This window comes from Balaenoptera acutorostrata, chromosome 8, assembly GCF_949987535.1.
Source record: "Balaenoptera acutorostrata chromosome 8, mBalAcu1.1, whole genome shotgun sequence".
NCBI lineage: Eukaryota > Metazoa > Chordata > Mammalia > Artiodactyla > Balaenopteridae > Balaenoptera > Balaenoptera acutorostrata.
In genome coordinates, this window is record NC_080071.1 from 88,263,868 (window position 1) to 88,289,640 (window position 25,773).

Genomic DNA, 25,773 nt, shown 5'->3' on the forward strand with positions numbered 1-25,773 from the left:
AAACCCTTTCTACCTCAGCATTGCAAAGATTTTTCTTCTAGAAGTTTTGCAGTTTTAGGTTTTACAGTTAGGATTATGGTTAAATTTTATGTATAATATGAGGTAAGAGTTGATGTTCATTTTTTTTTTTTTTCCCATATGGATGTTCAGTTGTTCCAGCAGCATTTGTTGAAGAGACTTTCCTTTCCACATTGAATTACTTTGACACCTTTGTCACAAGTCAGTTGACCATATATTTGTAAATCTATCTCCAGGCTTTCTATTCTGTTCCATTAATCTATGTCTGCCCCTATCCTAACTCCACACTTTCTTGATTACTGTTACTTTACAGTAAGTGTTGAAATCAGACAGGGCAAGCCCTCTTAACTCTGTTTTTCTTTCTTAAAATTGCTTTGGTTATTCAAAACCCTTTTGCATTTTTATGTAAATAAAAATTAACTGGTCACTTTCTATTTAAAAAGAGCCTGCTGGAATCTTGACTGAGGTTGCATTGAATCTATAAATCAGTTTGGAGAGAATTGATGTGTTAATAACATTGGGTTTTCCCATGAACATGATATATCTCTGTATTTATTTAGGTCTTCTTTAATTTCTCCCAGCAAAGTTTTGTAGTTTTCAGTAGTAGTTTTGTAGTTTTCAGATATCTTTAATGTCTTTTCTTAGATTAATTTCTGTGTATTTTGTTTTTTGTGCCTATTAAATAAATGAAATAGAAATATTTTCCAATTGTTTGCTGCAAACAATGGCTTTTGTGGTCTTGGAAGATAACTTGATAGTTCTAGTAGTTGTTGTAGATTACCCAGAAATTTCTATGTAAACAGTCATATCATCTGCAAAGTAGGGACAACTTTATGTCTTTCTGACCCAAATGCCTTACGTTTCTTTTTCTTGTCTCATTGCAAAAGCTTGGACTGCCAGTGCAATGTTGAATAGAAGGAGTGAAAGCAGAAATCCTTTCATTTCTTTGAGTCTTAACAGGAAACAGTTAAGCTCTTCACTGTTAAGTATGATGTTAGCTGTAGGCTTTTTGTACGTAGCCTTTATCAGTTTGAGGATTTTCCTGTTTGTTGAGAATATTTATTATGAATGGGTGTTGAATTTCGTCAAATGCTTTTTTGGTATCTGTTGAAGTGATCATATGGATTTTCTCCTTTATTTTGTTAAAAGGAGAAATGAAATTGACTGATTTTCCAATGTTAAACCAACGTCGCATTCCTGGGATAAACCCTATTTCCTCATGATGTATTATCCTTTTACTTATTATTGGATTCAGTTTGCTGTTATTTTGTTAGGGGTTTTTGCATCTCTATCCATGAGAGATACTGATCTGTAATCTTTTTGTTTTTGTCAGGTTTTGGCACTTAGAGTAAGCTGGCTTTATAAAACATGTAAGCTAGCATTATAAAACAAGGAGGATCATCGTTCCTCCCTCTATTTTCTGATACAGTTTGGTGTTACTTCTTTCTTAAATTTTTGCTGAACTTACCAGTGAAACTAGGTGTGGATCTTTCTATTTGGGATGGTTTTCGATAATACCTTTTGAAATTTTTGATAATAAATTAAATTTTTAAATGGATATAGGCTCCTCAGGTTTTTTGTTTCTTGTCTACATTGGCGTTTTACGTACTCCTTTCCCCCTCCAGTTTCTCTCTGTTGGAGGGAGAGGTGTAAACTTCTCTAGAGAAGGGATGTCCCGGGCTTGCTGGCTCTCTCTGTTCTAGCGCCCTGAGACATGCTGGCACAAAGTAGGCGTTCTAGAAATATTTGTTGGGCTGATCGGTTGGTTGTTGCTGTGTCCCCATCCCTCAGCATCTCTGCGAAACTTCTCTCTCCTCCGTCCACATGGGGCTGTGTCATAGCCATGTCCTGACAAGGGCAGCTGGCCTCGGCTGACCGCATGCCTTGCCCTTCCACTGCAGCTGTCCAGATACATGGGGACGTGTCCGCAGCTCTGGTAGACAGACCCTCTGAGTCAGGGCTTGCCGAGGGAAGAAATATCTTCAACCTTTTTCTGTCTTGGTTTGTTTGTTTGTTTTTTTAAATGTTAAATCCTGTGGTTGGAATTACTTCTTTTCATTTTTGAAATATACTTAAAATACCAGAGGAACATAGGAAGCTTGGTCAGAGGAAAGGGGTAAACTGTCTAAAGTTGAGGGGGAGTGGTTATAGGTGAGGGGGGATTATCCTGAAAGTCACCTTGCCTGTGACCTACCTGCCCGACTGGGATGGGTCTGAGATGCCCTTTCCTGGACTGCTTACTAGTGACAGCCCCTGGACTGAGTACATTCGTCAGGGAGTGAGAGAGAGCAGGTGATCTGGACTGGGCATCTCTGAGAGGACATGAGCGCTGTGGCTATATATTCCATTCAGGTCCTTGGCATCTAGAAGGGGGTCTAGTGCTCACTCCCCCCTTTGCATCGTAGGGTCTGGGTCTTTGTGCACCTACAGTGCAGCTACAGAGGTTGGGTGTGGGAACCAGGGCTCCCTTGGCAGAGCTGGGAGCTGAGAACAAGGGCTGTGCTTCTCAGGGTCCTGTCTCCATCCTGGGTCTAGATTTGAAGGACACAGCCTGCCGTGTTAGTTAGAGTGCCGCGTCCACGTGCCAGCCTGCACGGCTCCCCTCAGCCCCAAGGTCGGTGGGCACTTCATCCCTCCAGGAGGGAGCTCCACAGGCCACGACGTGCCCTGGACACGTGTTGGCCATCTTCTTCTGGTCCTGGCTCTGCCTCCTACAAGCTGTGTGGCCTTGGAGAGCTACCTTCCCTCTCTGGGCATCCATCCCCTAGTGTGTGACATGGGGTTAGAACAGATGGTTGTCCAGTCACGGGCACTTGTGCAAGTCTGTGACCTCACCTTCCGGCTGAACCCAAGTAGGACCACGCGATGACTGTGAGCTGTGCGCGAAGCAGCTCAGGTCCAGCCGTCCTCACCTCGTCTCCTCCTCCAGCTTTGCTTCACACCATCAAATTGGAAACCTTCACGTTGTGGTGTTTATTTTTTTAATGCAGTGGTAACATGTCTGAAGACATTTTCCTTAGAATCAGTTCCGAGAGGAGTTACCACCCCTTTCATTGCCTGGGGGTGGTGGTGGTGAGGCCATCTCACTGCCAGGGTCCCCACCCAAGGGGACTGGGGAGGGGCTGAAAGGACCCACACCTCGGTTTCTTCTCCTGCTGGCCTAGTCCTTTGCTGGGAGCAAAACTTGAGAGCATCCTCACGCACGCAACAGTGTGACCTCAGCGTGAGATGTGGTCATTTTCCCAGACCTTTTATCTCCCGGACTGAGTCACAGTAAGGTCAGAGAACCTGGGAATCCTCAACCCGCTGGGTAAACTACATTGAAATAGTCCACATAAAATGGGGGAGGGGGGTGTTAGGGGAGATTTGCGGAAGTATATATTGTTGTGGCAGTTTTCACTTTGTAAGGTTTTTCATCCTCCATTGCTTAGTAAGTGTGAGCATATATACACAGTTTTCAGAGGTGACCCTGCATGTTAAGGGCAAGTGTTCCATTCTGTCATTATTTATTGAGTGCGTACTATCTGCCAGGCACTCAGGGATTCCTCTGGGAACAGAGCAGAGACCCCCTCCTTAGAGGAACCAGAGTCAGAAAAGGGACAAGGTGCAAATTCCATCTTTTATGCAGCAAATTGCATTTAACACCTTCACATCAAATTCTTTTTTTTTTTTTTAACCAGTTTTGAATTGAAGTGTAGTTGATTTACAGTGTTGTGTTAGTTTCAGGTGTACAGCAAAGTGATTCAGTTATACATATCTACATATATCCATTCTTTTTCAGATTCTTTTCCATTGTAGGTTGTTACAGGATATTGAATATAGTCCCCTGTGCTATACAGTGGGTCCTTGTTATTTATCTCTCTTACATATAGCAAATTCTCTTTATGTTCCTCCTAAGATGCATGGAATGACGTATATCAGAGGTCAGCAGCAAAGTTCTCTAAAGGGCCAGGTATTTCAGGCCTTGGCGGCTGTTGGGTCTCTGTGGCTATCTGCAGCCAGAGACAGTATGTAAATGAACAGGTGTGGCTGTGTTCTAATAAAACTTTATTTCAAGAACAGGTGGCAGGCCGAAGTTTGCCCAGCCCTGATGGAAGTCGTCAGATTTGATTTGTGGCATTATTATTTCAGCCTTACCGTTACTCTGTTAAATCAGGCTCCCTTGGTGCTGCTGCCATTTGAGTGGACAGTTTTCAGTTCTCATGTAACGAAGTAAATCAAGTTCTTTACCTGGAGCGTGAAGAAGGCTCAGTCTCTGTGCCACGGTTTTCTTCTCTGTGTGATGATGGAGATGGTGTCTTAATTCAGTTTAGGTCTGGGGTGTTCAACGGAAAACCCAGGTGACAGTGGTTTAAATAAGGCAGAGGTTTGTTTTTCTCTCCTTGAAAAGACTAGGGCCCAGCAGGCTTAGCCAGTCTCAGGGCCCCTCCCGGGGGCCAAATGCCAGGAGCAGGGGCCGCAGGGAGTGGGTGGGCGGAGGCTGCCACTGTGTCATCCTCTCAAAGAGCTTTCCTGGGAGGTCCCCCCACCAGCCCCAGCACATCAGCTTGTGTACCTCTTTTGCGTCCCTAGGTCAGGGAAGGTGGACCGTGCTCTGTGAGCTAGGCCGAGCTCGGGGCCGTCGGGAACAGCATGGTCGGTTCGTGAGGAAGAAGGAAAATGCTAGTTGTCTAGGCAACTAGTAGTTTTTGTCCCAGATGTTGATTTTGTAGGAAAAAAAGAAACATAGATAATTTAAAAATACCCCTTACTGTAGACATTTTGGAAGATACAGAAAACCAGAAGGAAAAGAAAAAAACCTGAGGTGTCAACTTCCAATTTTCCAGCCTATGTGTGTCCCTTCCTTTAAATATATATTTTTAAACACAGAAGTGTAATATAAATGTGCCCTTTAATAAATTCTTTGTAAACCTTGTTTTCCCGTCGGCGTTTTGTTTGTTTCTGGCGCATGGCGTGCTGCCTGGCAGCTAGTCTGTGGTTTACTTCACAACAGACAGCCTGAGGTCAGCTCATCAGTAAAGATGTGCACAAGGCTTCGTCCCAGCACGGACACCTGGCGAGTCAGCAGGTGCAGGTGTTCTTACCTCAGGCCACTTTGCTCTTGGAAGTCTGACTGCCTAATCAGCTTGACCTTCAGTGATCAGAAAAGTGCGTGGCAGGCAGACCTTGGACAATAGAGGTTGCTTATGTGTCTCCTCCCCTCCCCTCCCCTCCCCTTGATAGTTGCTAAGTGTAAGGTTACTGTGGATGCACCTGGGTATATGCAGATTTATCATCAAATAATCCCAGAGGAAAACAGATAAATTGTGACAGCATGGTGGCCTCCAGATTAGATTGCCAAGGCACTCCCATTCCACTCCCTCCATCCTCACGTCCCTTCAGGACCCACTGCCAGGGTACTTTGGTTTAGAGTTCATTATCACTGGGATAATAATAATTCTAGGTGTTTGAGCTAATAGTTCCTTTTGTGCAGTAGCCAAGAGGGAGATGCAATTAAAGTCCTTTCTGCTGTGGTGTGTTTCCGTAACAAAAAGTGTACGGACCCAGCACGGCCAGCCAGGGAGGAGCACAGCCCTGCCCTCGAGGCCTGCAGGCTCTGCCCGCAACTTGCTTATTGAATCTTGGTCTCTGCGCGCTTTGCCTGTCTCTGATCTGTAACTCAGCTGCAGCAGCTTCCATCCATGAAGCTCCTTCATTTTTTTCAAAGGTAAAGTTCTATATTTACTGTAGTATTTCCTTATGTACTTTAAAGTTTGTACAGTACTAGTGTTTTTATTAAGATTCTTGTTCTGCTACTGCTTGGCTACAGCATTGCCTAGGCTTTGAGTGGTCTGCTCCAGCTCATCCTTTCCCACGAGACTTAAAATTTTTATCGTGCGCTTTTGGAGAATGTGAGGATTTTCAGCAACTCGAATTTTACATTTATAGCAGAAACACCTGTAATGTTTTACCAGTGCTCAGATTGTCCTTTTATTCGGTTTTTTATACAAATAGCCTGTTCCTTATAAATAATTAAGCACACATAACCAAAACGAACAATAAACACGCAGTAGTCGTATCACTGAGATCATAGATGCAAACACTATTATAGAGCCCTGTGGTTCTCAAACATGGGCGGGACTAGGGAGTGGGGAGGTGCGACTCGCCCACAGAAGGACATTTGGCAGTTGGAGACATTGTGGCGTGTGACACCTAGGTGAGGGGGTTGTTGAGGGCATGCTGCTGGCATGTCCAGGGACGCTGTTCAGCGTCCTCCGGTGCTGTGGGGACAGTCCCTGCAACAAAGAATTATTGGGCCCAGAGGGTCAGTAGTGCTGGGGTTCAGAGACCCTGATGTAGACATAGATTTAGGCATTTTCCTGTGAATATCAGTACATACACTTCAGTTTTCACAAAAAAGCGGACCAATTATGCGCACTAATTTCTGGCCTGCTTTTAAAATTTATTATCTTATGAACATCTCTGTGCATAAATATGCACTGTCATCGCCCTTTTAAAAATTGGCTAAATGGTGTCCCGTCGTCTGAAACATGTCATTATTTATGTATTCCACCACTCCCCAGTTTTTGGAGATTTAGGCTATTTCCAGCGTTTTGCTATTGGAAGCATGTGTTAGATTTTGTTTGTTTGTATTTTGCCTTCTGCTTGCTGTCTCCTGTTTCCCTCCTCTGGGACACCACCCCCACACCTGGGTGCCCTTCGTGGGCAATGGTACCCCTCCCCCCAGGGGCTCTCTGCCTCTGCCACCCTACTCATCTCCAAGGTTTCCCTCACATTGAACACATTGCAAAGCTAGTGAAGCACCGTTGAAATATTGAATAGATGAGTAACTTGAAATACTTTGATCCCGTTTCAGTTGTAGGTATAACTTTTACTTTTTGCTTCATCTTACTTTTTGTTCCTTTTGAAAAACCTGTCTTCTGATAAGTTACATGTGAGTTTGACCTGTGGCCCAGTTGGCTTTGCTCCCTGCCTGGGCGTCCTGCAGTCCCTGTGGCCGGTGTCCTCAGGAGGGCTGGGAGGTGGGCAGGGAAGAGGGTGCTTGGCTTTGACTGGGTGCTTCGGGCCCCCGGGTAGGTCGAGTAGCAGTGGTGGTGGGGACCCCTCTTTGCCCCCAAAGCTGCCCTGTGACTGGAGGTGAGGTGCAGCTTCAGAGAGGAGGGTGTCCCGTCCACAGTCGAGGCCTGGTTCCTCTCTGGAGGGCAGATGCGGGGCGCGGAGCCTGGGTGTCTGGACCAGCATCCCGGGCTGCTTTCCCACAGGGCCCTCCAGGAGCTTGTTTGCGCGGTGGTGTCTATTTCTGTGTTTCGTATGATACCGCGCGAGGAAGTCCCTTGTCTACGCACATCCCAGCTGTCGTGAATAGTCTGTGTATCGGGGCTTCCAGGTGGGGATTGTGTATGGCAAACCCAGTGTTTCGGGCAGCATCGGAACGGCAGGATGTGAGTAACAGGAAGTGACAGAAATGACTGAGCGTGCCAGATGCTTATTCTTGGCCACCTTTCCAAGCCCCGCGGACCGGGGAGCTATGTTTAGCCGAGTATTTCCAGGTTCCTAATCCTGCGCGGACACGACCCCTTTGCTCCTCTTTGGGTCGGTGGCTGAACTGCGCCGTGCTGATGGGCTTCTCTGCGTCTCTGGTCTACTTCGGTGACCCACAGGTTCTTGCCCGTCGGCTTTAAAACTTGAGTTTTGTTTTTGCTGGGCCACTTCAGTTCTGATCCATTTTGAGCAGTTGGAAAACGTTCTGAAAGAGGGAAGAGTGCAAGGTAAGAGTTCCAGGTGATGGTGGGTGATGAGGCCGTGGGAAGCTGCGTGGGGAAGTTAAAATTATAAGGATTTAGAATGAAGTAAGTGGAGTGAATTCTAGGTTATTGTAAGTACCTCTAGAGGGCTGATTTATGTCTTCTGTTTCTTAGAAGCGGAAGGCTGGGATTTTTAAAGCCATGGGCTTGGTGGTGTGACTTCACCCACATGCTAGAAACGCTCTTTGGTCACCACCTGGCCGAGTAGGAAGCCTGCAGGTCGGATAAGCTTCTTGGTGACGAATTCCCGTTGTCTGAGCTTTGTCACAGGAGAAGTTTCACCCAGATCCCCAAGTACCATGGAGCCTCAAGTAGTCTGCCCATAGATGTGGGTGATTTTTGCCCAGTGGCGTCAGACGGCGCTTCAGGCACGTGTTGACCAGATGCCCACGTGGGCTGCTGGGGGTCTCTGGTACCCAGGTGTTTGCTGTGACTGCCTTCTCGCTGCGGGAGCAGCTCGGGAGCCAGCCTTTTGCTCTCATCGTCGCCTCACATGCCCTGAGCTGTGCTGGCCTTCGGACCAATGCCTTCCTGCTGGAGGACGGCAGGTGACAGCTCCAGGCACGAACAGCAGTAACGGCCTCTCTCATTCACCGGGGCGGTGACCCTGAAGTTAAGAAGCTGAGGACCAGAGGGACGAGGCATCTGTCCCCGTGGCCCTCTGATGGCTCCGTCTGTTGTAACTGCTGTGCTGTACTGTCCTCTCTCCACACCTCATTCCATCACTGGGCTTACTGAGCTCGCTTGTCCTTTGAGCAGCAGGACGTGTATCTCTGTGTGCTTTGAGAATCCTCAAAAAGGAAGTTTCTGGGGTTTGATGTTAGCTTCTGGTAGCTGCCACCCTAATGGTTGACCAGAGGGTGTGTTGGGAGAGAAGGTTCTTTGTTGGTCTCTGAAAGCTTCCTTCTGAGCCGTCCAGCCAGCGCCTCCCCGTTTCTCCCTTCATAAAGCATCAACTTTATTTTCACACACTCAGCCAGCTCTTTTAGGATTCAGAACTCTACTTTGGGATAAGAAATTTGAGAGGCAAATTAGGAACAGTTGTGTCTGCTGTGAAGTGCATGGCAGCCAGCAGAGGTGGGCGGGGAGTGTGACTGCCACGCGAGCGCCCAGAGGAGGGCGCTCTGTGTGGTGAGTGAATGAACGCATGGCCGCCAAGTTCAGGCTGCTGGAGGTGCCCCGGCTTTACCAGCAGAATCTGTCTGCAGGCGTGGTTGCAGGCTGACACGTTCCCTTCTGTGAGGCTAAGCTATAACCACAAGGCAAACTATAAATTTATACTGTCAACCATAAGTACAGTAAATTGTACGTACTCTGTATGTGCGTGTGTTTGTGTGTAAATACTATAAACCGTAAGTACAAAACATAGTGTATGTCTCTAGCCCTAGCTTGGATGTCTTCACATATTTTTGTGCCAAAACATTTAACATTTTTAAAAATTATTAAATATTTCAGGCATTCAAAAAGTAACATAATGAACAGCTCTGTACACTTCCCAGCCCGAGAAAGAAACATTGTGGATGTACTCGGAGTCCTTTATACTCCCTTTCTTATCCTGTTCCCTTCCTGCCCTCCCTCCGCTGAGGTCACCCCCATTCTGAGTTTGCGGTTTATCATTTGTTTGCATCCTTTTTTATACTTTCTCTACTCATATATATAGGTATAAACAATACACAGTATTGTTTAGCCAGTTTAAAAACTTCTAATAAATGGTGTCACACTCCACATCTCCTGCAGCTTGCTTTTTTCTCACCCAGTATTGCGTTTCTGAGTTTTATCCATGTGGATACATTCATCTTTAGTTAAGTGGTTCAGGGTTTAAAATGACAGATTCCTGATTTCTAGAATTAAATCAGAATTTCCAGGGAGTGGGACATGAGCCTCAGAACTTTTCACAGGTACAGTGAGTTGAGGCTCACAATGCTCCAGGGTTAGTTTTGTGGCTTCCATTGGGGTCTAGTGTATGACATGTCCCACTGTCGACTTGTTTTCCCAGATTTTAGCCTTACAAACAGTGCTGCAGGGAACAGTCTTATACTAGTCTTCCTGGGCACACAGCACGAGTTTCTCTAGAGTGTGCTTCTAAGGGTAGAATTGCCAGGTGTGCACGTCTTTAGCTTGATGAGATATTGTCAGATTGCTCTGCAAAACTTTAAATTTTTTAAGCGACCCACCAACAGTGGTAACTTGTGAGTGATGTTATTTCTTTTTATAATGTAGCCAGGCTGATGGCAAGGTGATGAAGTCTCATGAACGAGACAAAATCTCGGCCATGTGCAGTATCTTGTTAGACACCCCAACCCCGGCATGTCCAGAATTGCACTACTGCCCCCCGGCTCCCAGCTGCAAAGCCAGCTCAGAGCCTTCCCCTCCCAGGGTGGCGGCCTCTCCCCCGCTGCTCCAGGGGTCTTTGTGGCTCCTGTCTGCACATTCTGTCAGGAGACCCCTTGTCTTCAGGATGCGTCGGAGTCCAGCTCTCCCCTCCCGCCCGTCTCTCGATGGGATTGCTGAGCGCGCTCCCACAAGGCTTCCCGACTTCTGCCCCGCCCCCTACGCCCAGTTGTCAGTAATGCGACCAGAACGATGCTTTTCAAACCCAAGTCAGATGCCAGCCTTCTGGCCAAAAGCTCCACGGCCCCCATTTCACTGGGGCTAAAAGCCAGAGCTCTTACAGGCGCCCGCAGGGCGCTCTGGCCCGTCGCTTCTCCAGGCTGCCCGGCCCCCTCCCCGGCTCACTGGCTCCAGCCGCTGGCCGCGCTCCTGCTTCAGCCTCTTCTCTTCCGCGTGCTTCCAGTCTTTCCCGGTGAGGCCTGCCTCCATCTCCTGACCTCCTTTCTCTGGTCTCTCTCCTCTCCCCATAGACTTTATCACCGGGACCACTCTCTGTGCTGTATAATTTACTTCTTTGTTACAGTATTTATTTCCTGTCTTAATTTGAATGTAAGCTCCAGGGAACAGGGATCTTGTCTGTTTGTTGGAACGGAAGGCTGACTGAATTTATTTCTGAGAAGAAAGGAAGAATTTGGAGCCTCAAGATGAGGGTTGGGCGTGGAGAGGAGGTGAAGTTGAGGCCTCCGGGGGTGGTGGGCAGTTGGCGGGAGGACGTGTCTCGGTGTGTGCGTGGGCCTGTCCGGTGGGCAGTGGGACCTGTGGGTCTGGAGCGGGCGGGGGGGGCAGCTTGTCTTGAGGGTGTTTCTGGTTGCTTCCGGAGAGCACCAACTGTCAGCGGGCGCTGGGGCCGGCCCACCCTGGAAGTACAGAGCTGTTTGCAGGCAGGCCTGAGGTTCACAGCTGACATGAGACGTGGCTTCACTGATATTTCAAGCACTGTTGTGTACAGAAGCGAGTCCTGCCATTTCCGGTGCTCTGTCTTGTGCAGGTGTGACTACCAGCCCACGTGTCACAGCCGGGAAACAGCTCGCACTGTGACCCTCATGTCACGTAGGGAGGACCCAATTTTGTTTTCTTTGAGATTATGTACCCAGGGTGTGTCCGCATAATATTTCCTTGGCAAATCAGATGTGAATTTCATGAGTTTATGCCACCTACAAATAAAGGACTTTAGCAAGGTAAGATTATACTTTTAATCTGTGCTGAGTGAGACCACATGTGCCCCTGTTCTTAAGAAATACAGCATTGTTCTGAATGTTTAACATTTAATTTAAACATATTAGTTATTAGAAAATGTTGATTGTGGTTACTTATTTTTAATTAAACCTTTTAGTTCGAGGTCATTGTAGATTCACATGGAATTGAAATAATACAGAGATCCTTTGTGTCCTTTACCCAGTTCCGTCCGTTAGTAACATCTTGCAAAACTAAAGTAAAATATCACAACCAGGAAGTTGATATTGGTACAGTTAAGATCCAGGTTTCCATCTCCACGAGGATCCCCTGGTTGTCCTTTTATAGCCACACCCACTCCCATTCTTATCCCCTGGCAACCACCAATCTGTTCTACATATCTGTGATTTTGTTATCTCAAGAATGTTCTGTAAATGGGATCAGGTAGTATGTAACCTTTCGGGATTGGCTTTTTCACCCAGCAGAGCTCTTTGGAGATCCCTCCAGGTTGTTGTGTGTATGATAGTTTCTTTTTATACAGAGTGGTGTTCCATGGAATGGGTGTGCCACTGTGAGTTTAATCATTTACCACTGAAGGACATCTGGGTTGTTTCCAGGTTTTGGTGACTATCAATAAAGCTGCTACAAACATTCGTGGACAGGTTTTTGTGTGAACATAGGTCTTCATTCCTTGGGATAAATGCCCAAGAGTGTAATCCCTGGGTTGTCTTGTAGTTTCATGTTTGGTTTTTAAAGAAACTGCCAAACTGTTTTGCAGAGTGGCTGTACATTCCCCCCAATATGCGCCAGTTTCTCGACATCTTCTCTAGCATTTGGTGTTGTCACTTTCTCCTTGTAGCCGTTCTCGTAGGTGTATAGTCATATTGTGATTTTAATCAGCATTTCCTGAATGGCTGGTGATGTTGAATACTTTTTCTTGTGCTAATTTGCCTCTGTATACCCTCTGACACTGTGGGGATGTGGCTGGCAGGGGTGAAAGTCCCTACCTGGTGTTCTCTGGGCAACACGTGGCGGGTGCTGGAGCCTTATTGCTGCCTGCGTGGTGGGCGTGGGGGCCACAGTTGTTTCTCTTTGGCTGGAGTAGAGTGGTTATCGGCTGCTCTCCCACTGTTGATTCTGCCTTGTTAGGCTCCCCTTTCCTGGAGCCATGGCCGGAGAGGGCAGGCTTTCAGTGAGCTTTTAAATTCTTTCTGTACTCCTTGGTGTTTCTGGCTGGGCTTCTTCAGCTCCATGTTTAGGATGTCAGGGGCAAACAGAGACCCGAGAGAACTCAGTGCCTTGTCATTCCTCAGGCCCTCTTCTCTCCACCCTTCAGAGCCTTTGCATATATTTTTCTATCTAAGTCCAGGGTTTTAGCTGTACTTAGCCAGAGGAATAAGGAAAAGTATGTCTAACCATCTTCCCGGAATCAGAAGTCTGCTGGTTACTCTTATTATTTTTGGGTCTGTGAAATCTGATGACCCAGGCTGCATGTCTGCCCTGCCTGCTTGCCCTGCTTGTGGCGGCCTTTGGCCCATCCCCGGCTCAGGGCCTCACATTTATTACTGCTAAGGTGGTTTGGCTTGGCCTGTAGTCCCAGCATGACAAAGTTTGCAGGATCTCGATCTTTTTGTCATTTAAGGTCTCGTTTACAAGTGAGAGGCACATCCAAATCCGTGGTGAGGAATTGCTGGACAGGACTTTGCTGGTGAATCATGGACCGCCCTTGTCGTCGTCCCCCAGATCGTATTTCTCCGCCCTCTATTTTCAGCTCTTGGGAAACCTGGTTGGAGTGGGAGGGGCAGCGGTCGGGTGACTCAGTGAGGTGTCCGTGTCATCCTTGCACTGATCCTGCAGGCCAGTATTCCTGTCAAAGAGGAAACAGTGCACCAGACGCTGCCTGTTCCGAGTGAGCCCAGGAGAACTCTTGGCGACTGCCGGTTCCTTCCCTACATTCAGCCCCTCCATTCCTGGCATCGCTCACGTGGTAGTCTTGCCTGGAATCCAGGTGGGGACCCGCTGTTGGGTAGAGGTCAGGAGCCAGGCCTGAGCCAGCCTGCCCAGAGTCCCGGCCCCCTGCTTCGTTACTTGTGGGACTTGGGGCAAGTCACTCGGCAGGCCTCAGTTTCCTCTCCTGATACCTCCTCCATCACGTGGTGGGGAAGCTGGGACAAGCGGACACCTGTCAACACCTAGCAGATTTCCCAGCATTGCCAAGTGCCCGGCCAGGGGAGCCTCTGCTGACGTCCTCTTGGTTGCTTCCCTGTCCTGTCCGCTCCTGTGTGTGTAACTCAAGTGTCCACCTTCTCCATCGAGACATCATATCTGTGTGTTTCCAGCATGTCTCCTTTTTCTCCTTGATTTCTCAAAGATCACTGCCCGGGGTTTAGTAACCTCCCCGGCTAATTCTTCCCAGGATATTGGAAGATATTTGTCTGACTTGGGTGTCTTAGACTCATTTAGAGTAGCTAGCATTTTCTTATATTTCCAGGAAGATCATTTCTATGAAAGGATGGGAACAAAAATTAATAAGGAAAAAATACAGAATTTTAAAAGTTCTTTTTTTGTTTTTAGCATATATTATAAACTTAAGGCTTTATTTTTAAAATAATTATAATTAATACATGCACATGGTAAAGAGCTCAAAAGGATGAAAAGGTATAAAGTAAGTTTCCCAGTCCCTCAGAGGTCCCCTCCCAGAGGTGACTAAGTTACTTTTTCCTGTACACCCAGACTATTCCTGCAGTTTGTTTTGAGCACTTAACAGTATATCTTAGAGGCTGGTCCCTGTGAGGGCATGAAGAGTAGGTAGCTTCAGTCTATTGAGGGCTGTGTAGGCTCCCGATACGTGCAGGTGCCGTGCTTTATGTCGCCAGCGTCCTGCCAGCCATACCTTGATCAGTATTTCAGTTGTTCCTTTTGTCTTTACAGTGAACCTTCCTGAATTACCTCGTATACACTCTGTGTCAGTGCTCATGAAGACATATTTGTAGAAGCACTATTGCTAAGACGAAGATGTATATTTTAAAGTTTGCTAGATTTCACCAAATGTTCTCTGTAGGAGTTTATTTATTTACACCTCAATGTATGAGACTCAACAGAGCAGGTTATCAAACTTGTGTAGGTAAAAAATAGGTATCTTGTAATTTTAATTTGCATTTGTCTTATGAGTAAGGCTGACCACTTTTCCTGTGTTTAAGATCTGTCCACTATTTTAATATAGCTCTGCCAGTCTCTCATGTTTATGTATACACTTCTATCTTCTTTTGCCTCTCTCTTGTACATTTAGTTTTCTAAACAGACTTTATCCAAGGGTCTGGGTAGCTATGCCATTGTCTTTTTTTTCTTTTGGTGCGGGGTGCTGCGTTGGGTCTTCGTTGCTGCACGCAGCTTCCTCTAGCTGCGGCGGGCGGGGGCTGCTCTTCGTCGCGGTGCGCGGGTTTCGCATCGCGGTGGCTTCTCTTGTTGCGGAGCACGGGCTCTAGGCACGTGGGCTTCAGTAGCAGGACGCGGGCTCAGTAGTTGTGGCATGTGGGCCCTAAAGTTCACGGGCTTCAGTAGTTGGGGCACCTGGGCTCAGTGGTTGCGGTGCACGGGCTCTAGGGTGTGCGAGCTCTAGGGTACGCGGGCTTCAGTAGTTGCAGCACACGGGCTCTAGAGCGCAGGCTCAGTAGTTGTGGTGCATGGGCTTAGTTGCTCTGCAGCATGTGGGATCTTCCCGGCCCAGGGCTCGAACCCGTGTCCCCTGCATTGGCAGGTGGATTCTTAACCACTGCGCCACCAGGGAAGTCCCTGCCATTTTTCTTTTGATTCAGTTACATGGTTAGTTTTATTCCAAGTTCTATATTCTTTTTACTGAAGTATAACACACATATGGAAAAGTGTACTGATTGTATCATCTACAGGTTGACGAATGTTCTGGATCAAGGGACAGAACGTTAGCAGCCTCCAGTAGCTCTCTTTTGTACCCTTCTCCCCGAAAGCAACTCCTGGAAACAGCTAGCTTCTAACCCTATAGATTAGTTTTACTTTTTTTTTTTTAACTTTGTATATGCATAATGAACTTATATGAATAGTATATATATATTTTTGTGTCTGGCTTCTTTCAGCATTGTAAAACTCATCACATTGTTGCATGTAGCAGCAGGTGGTTCATTCTCATTGTTCTGTAGTATTCCATTGTACTAATACATTATAGGTTATTTATCCACTTTACCCATGCAGGGCATTTGGGTTGTGTCTTGTACGGGCCCCTTAAGAGTAGTGATGCCATGAAGTCCTTGTCTGTGTCTCGACGAGAAGGAGATATGTTTGTATTTCTGTTGGGCCGATGGGTGGAATTGCTGAGCCATAGGGTGACTGTACCAAATTGCATTCCCACCAGCACCGCCTGAGAGTTCCTGTTGCTCCGCGTCATCGCCGACGCTCCATACTGTCTTTTGACACTGAGCGCTTTTCTTAGCTCAGCCACCGTGCAAGGTGTACCACATGGGGGGGTTTAATTTCTACTTCCCAGATGACTAATCAAGTTGGGCACCTTTTCGTGTCCCTTATTGGCCACTTGTGATATAACTGTTGTGAGATAACTGTTGAAGTCTTTTGTCCGTTTTCCTGTTAGTTGGTCTGCTTCTCTTACTGATTTTTAAGTTTTTCTACCTCAGGAGAATTCCAGCAAGGGTCTAAGAATTCAGATTTATTTTGTGCTTCTGGCCTCCTCAGAGGATTATGTGAGAAATACTTCCAGTGTTTTCTCTGCTCTTCCACTGGGCTATCCTTTCTGTTTCATGCATGTTCTGACTTTAGGGTGTGTGGGGTGCTTTCACTCTTGAGTTTGTGGGTTTCCACATGGCTGTCTGTCTTCTCGCCCCATCGTATTCCTCTGCTCCATCCCTTAGTACCACGTCTGCTTATTCCAGTCGTGGACCTGGCCCACTGAATCTCTGTGCTGTCGCTGATCTGTCTTAAGTTCACGTTATTACCCTACTTTTATTTTGCGTTTACCTTCTAAGTTCATTTAGTTGTGTGAACTGTTTCTTACCATACAAATTTGCTTGAAAAATATAGAGTATCTTTTAGTCTCTAAAGTCTTTTCTGTGTGAAGGCTAGGTTTTGGAGATAGTTCTAGCTTTTTTGCACCATTCCTTGGTTTCTAGGAGTTACAGTATTGGCTGCAGCCCAAACAAAGGGACACTCTTATTATTCCTTAGGGCATCTCCCCTGAATCCTGCCTTCTTCCTGCCTTGGACTCATCCAACACCTGCTTTTTTCCTGGGTCCTGTCCTGCCCGCTGTGTCTCCAAAACCAAGGGGTTCAGTAGGAAGTCCCGTCCAAGGCTTCTCTCTCAGAAACAGCCTCCCATTTCCCTTCCTCCTGAGGAGACCCTCCCAGCCTCACCTCTCCCATGAAGCTTCCCCAGGGCTGGAAGGCTCTTGAGGAGCTTGCAGGCGACCAAAGGGAGGAGGAGCCTCCAAGGGAATGGAGTGATGACCCGTCTTGTGGACAACTAAGAAATACGGATTCTGTCTCCAGGTGGCAGGGCGTGGTCGGAGAGAAGCAGAGATTGATTTTTATTTGATGGGCATCTTCTGTGATGATTCTCATGATCGGGAGGTGGACTCCTGGCACTAGAATGGTCTCAGGGAGATGCTGTCCACGTGAAGAGCCATCTTTTAGTTCCATTAAAGAGAAAATACCCGAAGATCAGGACCCAGAGCCTGAAGTAGCACCAAGAGTAATGGTGGTGGGGTGTTTACATACGAGGCGCTGTTCTCAGCACCTTACGTGGTCCCTGCCCCACACCTCACAGCACCGCTAGGATGTGACAGCACCATTAATAGCCCCAGTTTTCAGGTGAGCAAGTGGAGGCACAGGCAGCTGCTCCAGGTTACACATCTCGCAGGGCTTCAGGCCAGGGGTGTGTTGGGCCCCCTGCTGGGTCCTGTGCACATTTGGCCCTGTTCAGTCCTGTGACAACCCTGGCAGATGACTTCTAACACCTCTCCTTTTCCAGAAGGGGAACGTTTCCCAAACAGTCAGTGGCCAGGTGGGATTCTGTCTGAGGTATCTTCAAACAGGCACAAGAGTTTAAAAAAAGAAGGCTGAAAACCAGGTTCCTGGACATTCATCTGTTGGTCAAGACCTAAAATAGGATGGGCATAAAAAATCTCATTGTTCTCTTCTGTAGATATCATAGTAACTCCTAATAAATCCCTGAGTTACGCAAAATAAATGTATTATCTTTCTGTAACTGTATTTATTATGCTCATAAAAATGTTCAAGTATGAAAACTCACCCTGGAGTGAATAATAAAGACGTGTTTGCTGAGATCTTATAGACATACAGTTGCTGATGAGAATTCCTTCTGCACAGACCCCAGGCCACTGGCGGTTGCCAAGCTGCCACGGCCTTCCCTGACCACCCGGTCCAGAGCGCCCACCAGCCCCCTTGCACATGACCCGCTTCCTGTCAGTGCCTGAAATTGTTTTGTGGTTTGTCTGTCTCTCCCCAGTGCAAGTTCTGTGTGAGTAGGAACCTTGCCTGTCATGGCCTTGGGAGCCCATGTCCAGAGCAGACACTTGGCCGGCGTCTGCTGGGAGGGTGGGGTACAGCCGCCTGCCGTGCTCTCCAGGAGTGAAAGAGCAGCTCCCGCCACCCGACCCCAGGAGGGCGCAGCTGCTCCAGGCCTCTGTGTTCCGTCTTTCCGTCTCCCCGCACCCTCTCCTAGGCTTACCTCTCTTACACCCAGCCTGATCCCTATGTGGAGTTATCGTGGTTACCCCGGTCGTGGAAGAATGAACAGCACCGTGCATTTGTGACGCAGTTCTGTTTACCCCCTTCTGTGATTAAGCTTTGTAGGTAGTTTATGGAAATCACGGAAGAGATAATCTATAAAATACTGTTTCTAAATTTTCTGAGCCAGAAACATGATCATCTAATAACTTAAGTTGGGTATTCCTAAATTGGATCTTTCTAATATAAATTAAAGCTCTAAAATGGGCAAACATCCAAAAGTTAAATAACGTGTTTTATTGGTGAATCCATGAGGAAGCAGACATTTTCCTAACACTGCTGGTGGGGATGCAAGATGGTCCAAACCCCCTGGAGGGAAATTTGGCAATAGCAGCAAAATTACGTATGCATTTATTCTTTGTCAGGGCAGTTCTACTTCTAGGAATTTATTCCGAAAATACCCCAGTAAAAAAATGAAAAGATCCACGTAAAGGCTGTTCATTGTGCCGCTGTTTGAAATAGCAAAGGATTTTCAGTAACATAGACCTACCGTGCATAGGGACTGGTTGAACAGACTCTGGTGCTTCTATGCAGTGGAGCACCGGGCAGCTGTGGGAAGAATAAGGAATCGCGGTCTTTTGCTAAGGAGTGATGGCCAGGATGTGTGCAGCTGACCCTTGAACAGCGCAGAGGTCAGGGGCCCTGACCCTCCGTGCAGTTGGAAATCCAGGTGTAATTTATAATCGGCCCTCCTTTGCCGCGGTTCTTCCCTAGCCATGGTTCACATCTGTGGATTTAGCCAACCACGTGTCATGGAGTATTTGCCATTGGAAAAAACCTGCATGTAAGTGGACCCTTGCAGTTCAAACCTGTGCTGTTCAAGGGCCAACTGTGATTAAATTAAAAAAGCAGAGAGTGGACAGAAGGGTCTGTGGTATGCTGCTGTTTTGAAAAGAGAGAATATGAATATATACATGTATTTGCATGTATCTTACAAATGGGAGGATAAACCATAATTCTATTTATTCATTTATTTATTTATTTATTTAAAAAAGAAATTCACGTTCTTTTATTTATTTATTTATGTATTTATGACTGTGTTGAGTCTTCGTTTCTGTGCGAGGGCTTTCTCTAGTTGCGGCAAGTGGGGACCACTCTTCATCGCGGTGCGCGGGCCTCTCACCATCGCGGCCTCTCTTGTTGCGGAGCACAGGCTCCAGACGCGCAGGCTCAGTAATTGTGGCTCACGGGCCCAGTTGCTGCATGGCATGTGGGATCTTCCCAGACCAGGGCTCGAACCCGTGTCCCCTGCATTGGCAGGCAGATTCTCAACCACTGCGCCACCAGGGAAGCCCCTATTTATTTATTTTTAAAGCTGCCTTTAGGGAAGGGAGGGAACTAAGATGAGGGGACACACATAAAATCAATGCCTTATTTTGTCAATTTGACTTTGGGACCATGTAGCTATTTTACAGCATTATTAAAAAAAAATTAGGTAAAAGGTTTTGACTTTAAAAAATTTTGATAGACATTGTCAAATTTTTCACTAAAAGGTTTATACTCTGTTTCCCTCCTATGCGTACTTGAGGAGAACTCTTTTCTCTCACACCTTTTCCAACGCTGGATTATCGTCTCTAAGAACTGTGCCAATCTGATAGGTGAAAAATAGTTCGCTGTTTTCATTTGTGTTCCCCAGTGATGAGAGTGATTAAGCATCTTTTCATTCCTTTATTAACTATTTTGTATTTCTTTTGTGAAATGCAAGTTCATAGCCTTTTTTTCTATTGATTTATAAAAAACTCTATATGTTATAGATATAATTTTCATTTGTTGATTATTACCAGGTTCATGACCTCATTTCTAGTTAAATTGTTCAGGCCTGACTGTAGTAGCTAGTTGTTGTTCCGTTGTCATGCAGTAAAAGGTTTTTTTAAAAGAACATTTATGTATGATATGCTTGAAATGCACAGGAAATGCCTATAGTAACTGTGGATCAGACTTCTCTAAACTGTTCAAGTGCTAGGTGTCAGCTTATGAGCTCTTTGGAGCAATGGAAACTGTGTTTTCTTTTCCTTTAAAAAAAAATTGCCGGTACTTTCCTGGTGGCGCAGTGGTTAAGAATCCGCCTGCCAGTGCAGGGGACCCGGGTTCAAGCCCTGGTCCGGGAAGATCCCACATGCCGCGGAGCAACTAAGCCCGTGCGCCACAACTACTGAGCCTGCACTCTAGAGCCCGCGAGCCACAACTACTGAGCCCATGCGCCACAACTACTGAAGCCCGTGCGCCTAGAACCCGTGCTCCACAACAAAGAGAAGCCACTGCAATGAGAAGCCCGTGCACTGCAAGGAAGAGTAGCCCCTGCTTGCTGCAACTAGAGAAAGCCCACATGCAGCAATGAAGAGCCAACGCAACAATAAATAAATGAATAAATAAATAAAATTGCCTACGGCTGATTACCGTGTCTCAGTAGTAGATAGTTGGTAAATGTCCACTTAAGTTGACTTTGGTGAATCTGTAATCTAAATTTGATTGTCTTTTTGGTTTGAGATTGTTCTTGACTTTTAATGACCCATGATAACCATCTTTATGTTCTGTTCAATTGAATACCTGAATGAAACAGTACTTTTTCATGAAAAAAGAAAGTATATAGTGAAGGTAGGTTTTTAAAAAGTTTTCATAGTTGCTAGCGTTGTCTTCTGCTCGTGGACATGTTTCATGTTTCTTGTTTCTTTCTCCAGGTCATCACTCCATGTAGGAAACTCATCCTATGTGCAGATAACAGAAAAGAGATGGAAGACTGGATCGCAGCACTGAAGACGGTCCAGAGCAGGGAGCACTTTGAGGTTAGGGGAGGAAGCCCTCCCCTCTTGTCGCCCTCCCCCTTGTATTCTGCCATCTGAATGTCCCCCATGCTGGGCCATTACGGTCTGGAGCTCACTTTCTCAGTGTGCTCCTTGCAAACTTAAGGCTTGTTGCTCATCTTTGGGCCATCGGGCAGTGACCCTGTCTGATTTCTTATTGAATCTTGTCCAAGTTACCATGTTTAGGGAGGTCAGAGGGGTGCCTCATCTTTGCCATCTCTGTTCTTTGTTTGCAGCCTACCCAGTACAGCATGGACCACTTCTCAGGGATGCACAACTGGTACGCCTGCTCCCACGCGAGGCCCACCTACTGCAATGTGTGCCGAGAGGCTCTGTCTGGGGTCACGTCCCACGGACTGTCCTGTGAAGGTACGAACGATGTGTTTCCCGCTGGGAAAGGTGGCCTGAGGTTTGACATGACAAAGCCTTAGGAATCCAAGCACAGTCACCTCAGGTCAGTCAGGCGTCGGGTGGCTTGTATGACTCCACCCTTGTTTACTTTGCGTACTCAGGAGTCTTTGATAAATTATTATTTGTAGTAACGGAACAAAGTAAAAAGAAGGGAATTGGTAGTAATGAGACACAAAGAGGAAACATAGAGGACACAGGGAAAAAGGAGTTAAAGTATCTCTCAGCCCCTCTCTGGGTAAATGGTCCTCCAGATGTAGAGGACAGGGGCACTGGGCTTGGGCAGGAGCAGAGAGAGGTGAACCGTGGCCCCGGGCCCAGTTCCCACCTGCCGCCTGATGTCGTACAGCCTGTGAGCTTAAGAATGGTTTTTACAATTTTAAAAGGTTGAAAAATATCAAAAGAAGGCAACTGTTTTGTGATGCAGAAAATCCCGTGAAACTTAAATTTCAGTGTCCGTACGTGAGGTGTGGCCACGGCGGCCCTTGTGCTGCGGGGACAGAGCCGAATGGTTGGCCCGCGGAGCCCGAGCTGCTTTGTCTCCGGCCCTTCACAGAAAGCCTGCCGCCCCCCGGCCAGGCTGGACGCCCGGTCTCCCCGTGAGCGGTCTCTGCACGCATCCTGGTGGTTTCGTTTATGAGTAAACTAACCATATATGTTGGTTCCCAACTTTCCCAGGAGAGCAGGGCAGTTCACCCCAGACCATGGCCTCAGCTCCGAGGGTTAACGTGTTCATTCTCTCACAGTGTGTAAGTTTAAGGCCCACAAACGCTGTGCTGTGCGTGCGACCAGTAACTGCAAGTGGACCACGCTGGCCTCCATCGGGAAGGACATCATCGAGGACGAGGACGGGGTATGCCCGGGGACCCTGCACGGCCCTCCTAGCTCCGGGGCGAGAGGCACCCCTGCCACCTCCCGCCTGTGCTCAGGTCTCTTTCTTGAGGAGAGTGAGGGCAGGGTTTCCTTTGGTTGGTTACGCTGGTGTCTGGGGGCCCCAAGCTCTGTCCTGTCCCTGTGAGCTGTGGATGCCGGCAGGGGAGCAGTGGGGCGGACAGGGCTCTGTAGACCCCGCCCCACCCCCTCGTGGAGTTCATTTTGGAGCATTTTTGCCCGAGGGTCCCCTTGGCCCATGTGGGGGCTGTGAGGACACCCCCGGTGCATGTCTCTGTGTGGCTTGCAGATCGCCATGCCTCACCAGTGGCTGGAGGGGAACCTGCCCGTGAGCGCCAAGTGCACGGTGTGCGACAAGACCTGCGGCAGCGTGCTGCGTCTGCAGGACTGGCGCTGCCTCTGGTGCAAGGCCATGGTGAGCGAGCGCAGCCGCTGGGCAAATGCCAGATGGGCACAGGCCGGCCGGGTCCGAGAGCACGGCTCCTGCGGCGGCAGGGCTGGGGAGAGCTCTGGGGTGCGGGAGGGAGGCCGGCGCCCCCTGTGACGAGCGGGTCCATGTTCCAGGTGCACACGGCGTGTAAAGAATCCTTACTGACCAAGTGCCCGCTGGGCCTGTGCAAAGTGTCGGTCATCCCGCCCACCGCTCTCAACAGCATCGATTCCGATGGTGGGTACCACACGCTCTCCCGTCTCAGCCGTTTCCTCGTGCTTCCTTCTCCAGGCCTTCTCCCCTCCCCCGCTCTGGAATTGGTTATGTCAGTGATTTTGAGATGTGGTCGGGAAGAGGTCAGGCCCAGCCACTGGGGGGAGAGGAGAGGAGGTGATGAACAGTGTCCTGGCAGCTGGGCTGCTGGGCACCTTGGACTCAAGGCCAGGACCTTACTTGAAGGTGGTGGGTCCATCGGCTGTTTAGTAGAAACTGAGTCTAAGATGCTTCTCCGTCTTTGACGTGGGCTGTCCGTCAACTAGGCTCGTCTAGTAGCTGATATTAATTACACGCTCTTCCGCATCTGCGCTCGCTTGTCCAGATGGTACATGATGATGCATATTAACAAGTGTTGGTGGGAACTTGGGAACCGGGGCACGTGTCTCAGGAAGTCACCTCTGCTAGATTGAGAGCAGTGTCTGACATTTAGAGTCCTGCAAAGGTGAGGTCAGACCAGATGAGGACTCACTTCCCTCTACACGGGGGATGGCGTTGTGGAAACATGTGGATTAATCTCTTGCTGGTTTCCGGGGCGTGTATGTGTAAGTTATAGGTCCCACGGGGGTGTCTACTTGGTACACGGTTGAGGGCACCCTGATGTCTCTCGTGGCTTTCAGATTTTCTTGTGTCCTTTTCCGTCCTCACACCCAGGCTTCTGGAAGGCCACGTGTCCTCCATCCTGCACGAGTCCATTGTTGGTCTTCGTCAATTCAAAAAGTGGGGACAACCAGGGTGTGAAGTTCCTCAGAAGATTCAAGCAGCTGCTGAACCCTGCCCAGGTCTTTGACCTCATGAATGGAGGACCACACCTTGGGTAGGAAGCTTGTAAAATATATCTTTCTTGGAGTTTAAAAACTGTTTGAAGAAAATGCATGCTTATTTAAAGATTCAAAGATACAGAAAATTTTAAATAGGAAATAAAAGTTACCCTTCCCAAATTCCACTGGCAGAGGTGTCCACTCTGAATGTTTCATAGAGTTGTGTGTCCTTCCAACTTTCCAGTGCGTGTTTCAGTCGTGTGCACACACAGACTTGGAAACTAGGTGGGGCCTAGGTTACCTGTCCTTGTGTGGTGTGCTTTGTACGGGTGTCAGCCGACAGCAGGTGGATGTGTTCTGATGTCAGTAGTTACAGATCTGCCTCATTTTTTTGAATGGCTGCTTAGTATTGAGTAGGAAGCTTTTCTCCAGTGAGGCCAAAAGGGAGATTTTTCATTTTATAGGGCACTTGAGTTTCCTTAAGTTGCAGGTGCCGTGACGTGCAGATGTGCAAGGCCCGGTGTATCTGGCAAAGTAAGAGACCTGACGTGTGTTTTCTAGTTTTGTACAATCCAGAGGTTTGTGGACAACGTTGGCTTTTGTAACTTCTGGCATTTGAGCCAACTCCTTCCTCGTTTGGAAGCACCGGCTCTAGGTGGGAGCCCCGCGAGCCCCCTGGCAGGATGTTTGCAGTGGGCAGTGCCCGCGGAGCCTGCTCTCTGGAGCGTGCGTGCTCCTGAGAGGCTCCCGGGAGGGTGTTGGTTTTGGAGCTGGTGCTCCTGTGACCTGAGCCTGGGTCTGGTTGGAGAGACCTGCTGTTGGAGAAGGGTCACCGGCGGCAGTTCTCGAGCCTCTTTCCTTGGTGGCAGCACCCCCTTCCCTGGAGGGACCCTGGAGGTACCCTGCGGGGACGCACCAGACAGGCGCAGGCCACTGCTCCCCGAGGCGCCAGGGATGTTGGAGGAATGCCCCGAAGGGGTGTTGGGCAGGGCGGGCTGCACAGTAGGACCGCGGAATGAGCACGTGTTCATTTGGAGAAGCATGCAAGCCCCACAGCTCATAGTAGGCGTTAAGGACGAGACAGGACGACTCAGGTGCAGACCCGCAGAGGTGCGGTGCGCTTGGCTTAGACAGGTCCCGTTTCTGGGAAGCGGCCTTGCTCTCACACTGTTCCTAAGAAAACTTAGAGATACGGCTTCGTTTTCCTGATTCCTGGCCTTGACGTGTCCCCTCTTCTGCAGAGAGCGGGAGGCCTGAGGGAGGTCAGTGTTCTTTTTTTTTTTTTTTTTTTTTTTATATCAGTGTTCTTAAAGGACACGTGTGGCTGCCACTCGCCCAGCCTGAAGGTCAGGTGCAGCCTCGCCCCTCTGTTACGGCCCGAGTTCCCTGTCACCTGCTCCTGTTTGTTGTCTGAGGCCTTCCCCCCCCACCCCCGCTTGGACTGTGCTGGATGCAAAGCCCGGCCAAGGGGGCGCCCTGCCTGCCGGAGACGGGCGCGGACGGACAGTCCAGGCCCAAGACAGGCGATCTGTCTTGTTGGCAGCATGGTGTGCAGGTTCTTTGGGAACGAGGAGAAGGGGCTTATGAGTCAGATGGGGGTCTCAGCTTCCCCTCCGAGCTAGCGTTTGAGGGGAGTTCGTGGCAATGGGGAGGGAAGCAGGGAGCCCGCTAGGCAGAGGGGGGGCTGTGTGCAGAGGTGCGGACACATGGTGGCAGCTCCTGGCCAGGGAGGCCCTTGGGGGCCGCTGAGAGGTTTGAACCTCTCCTGGGAGCAAGCGGCCCCTTCCAAAGCCGGACACCCGACGACACTGGTTTTGGCAAGATGAGGCTGGTAGCACGAATTGGAGGCATCTTGAAGGAGACGGGAGGCAGGTAGGAGGCTCCTGGAGGGGTTACAAGAGTGGACGACGGGGCCTGCCCCGTAACTGGGTTGGTGGTGGCGCTGCCTTTCTCTGAGGAAGGAAACGTCGGTCGAGGAGGCGCCCGTGCGACACCGAGTGGCACGTTCTGGTAGACAAGGGCAGGTGTTGTCC

At 48.4% G+C, this 25,773-nt stretch overlaps 1 protein-coding gene across 7 annotated transcripts in view; it reads left to right on the forward strand.

Annotated features, from left to right (window-relative positions):
- Positions 1–25,773, forward strand: part of DGKD (diacylglycerol kinase delta) — a 107,773-nt gene that overhangs the window by 52,250 nt on the left and 29,750 nt on the right. For 6 of the 7 annotated variants that reach the window (XM_057551760.1, XM_057551765.1, XM_057551762.1 and 3 more), the window contains exons 4-9: positions 20,855–20,959; positions 21,214–21,346; positions 22,132–22,238; positions 22,566–22,691; positions 22,841–22,943; positions 23,634–23,796. In XM_057551760.1, the coding sequence (XP_057407743.1) occupies positions 20,855–20,959; positions 21,214–21,346; positions 22,132–22,238; positions 22,566–22,691; positions 22,841–22,943; positions 23,634–23,796 (737 nt within the window). Of the gene's footprint in view, positions 1–7,606; positions 7,788–20,854; positions 20,960–21,213; positions 21,347–22,131; positions 22,239–22,565; positions 22,692–22,840; positions 22,944–23,633; positions 23,797–25,773 lie in introns of those variants that run through there. The other variant, XM_057551767.1, reaches the window with a different exon arrangement.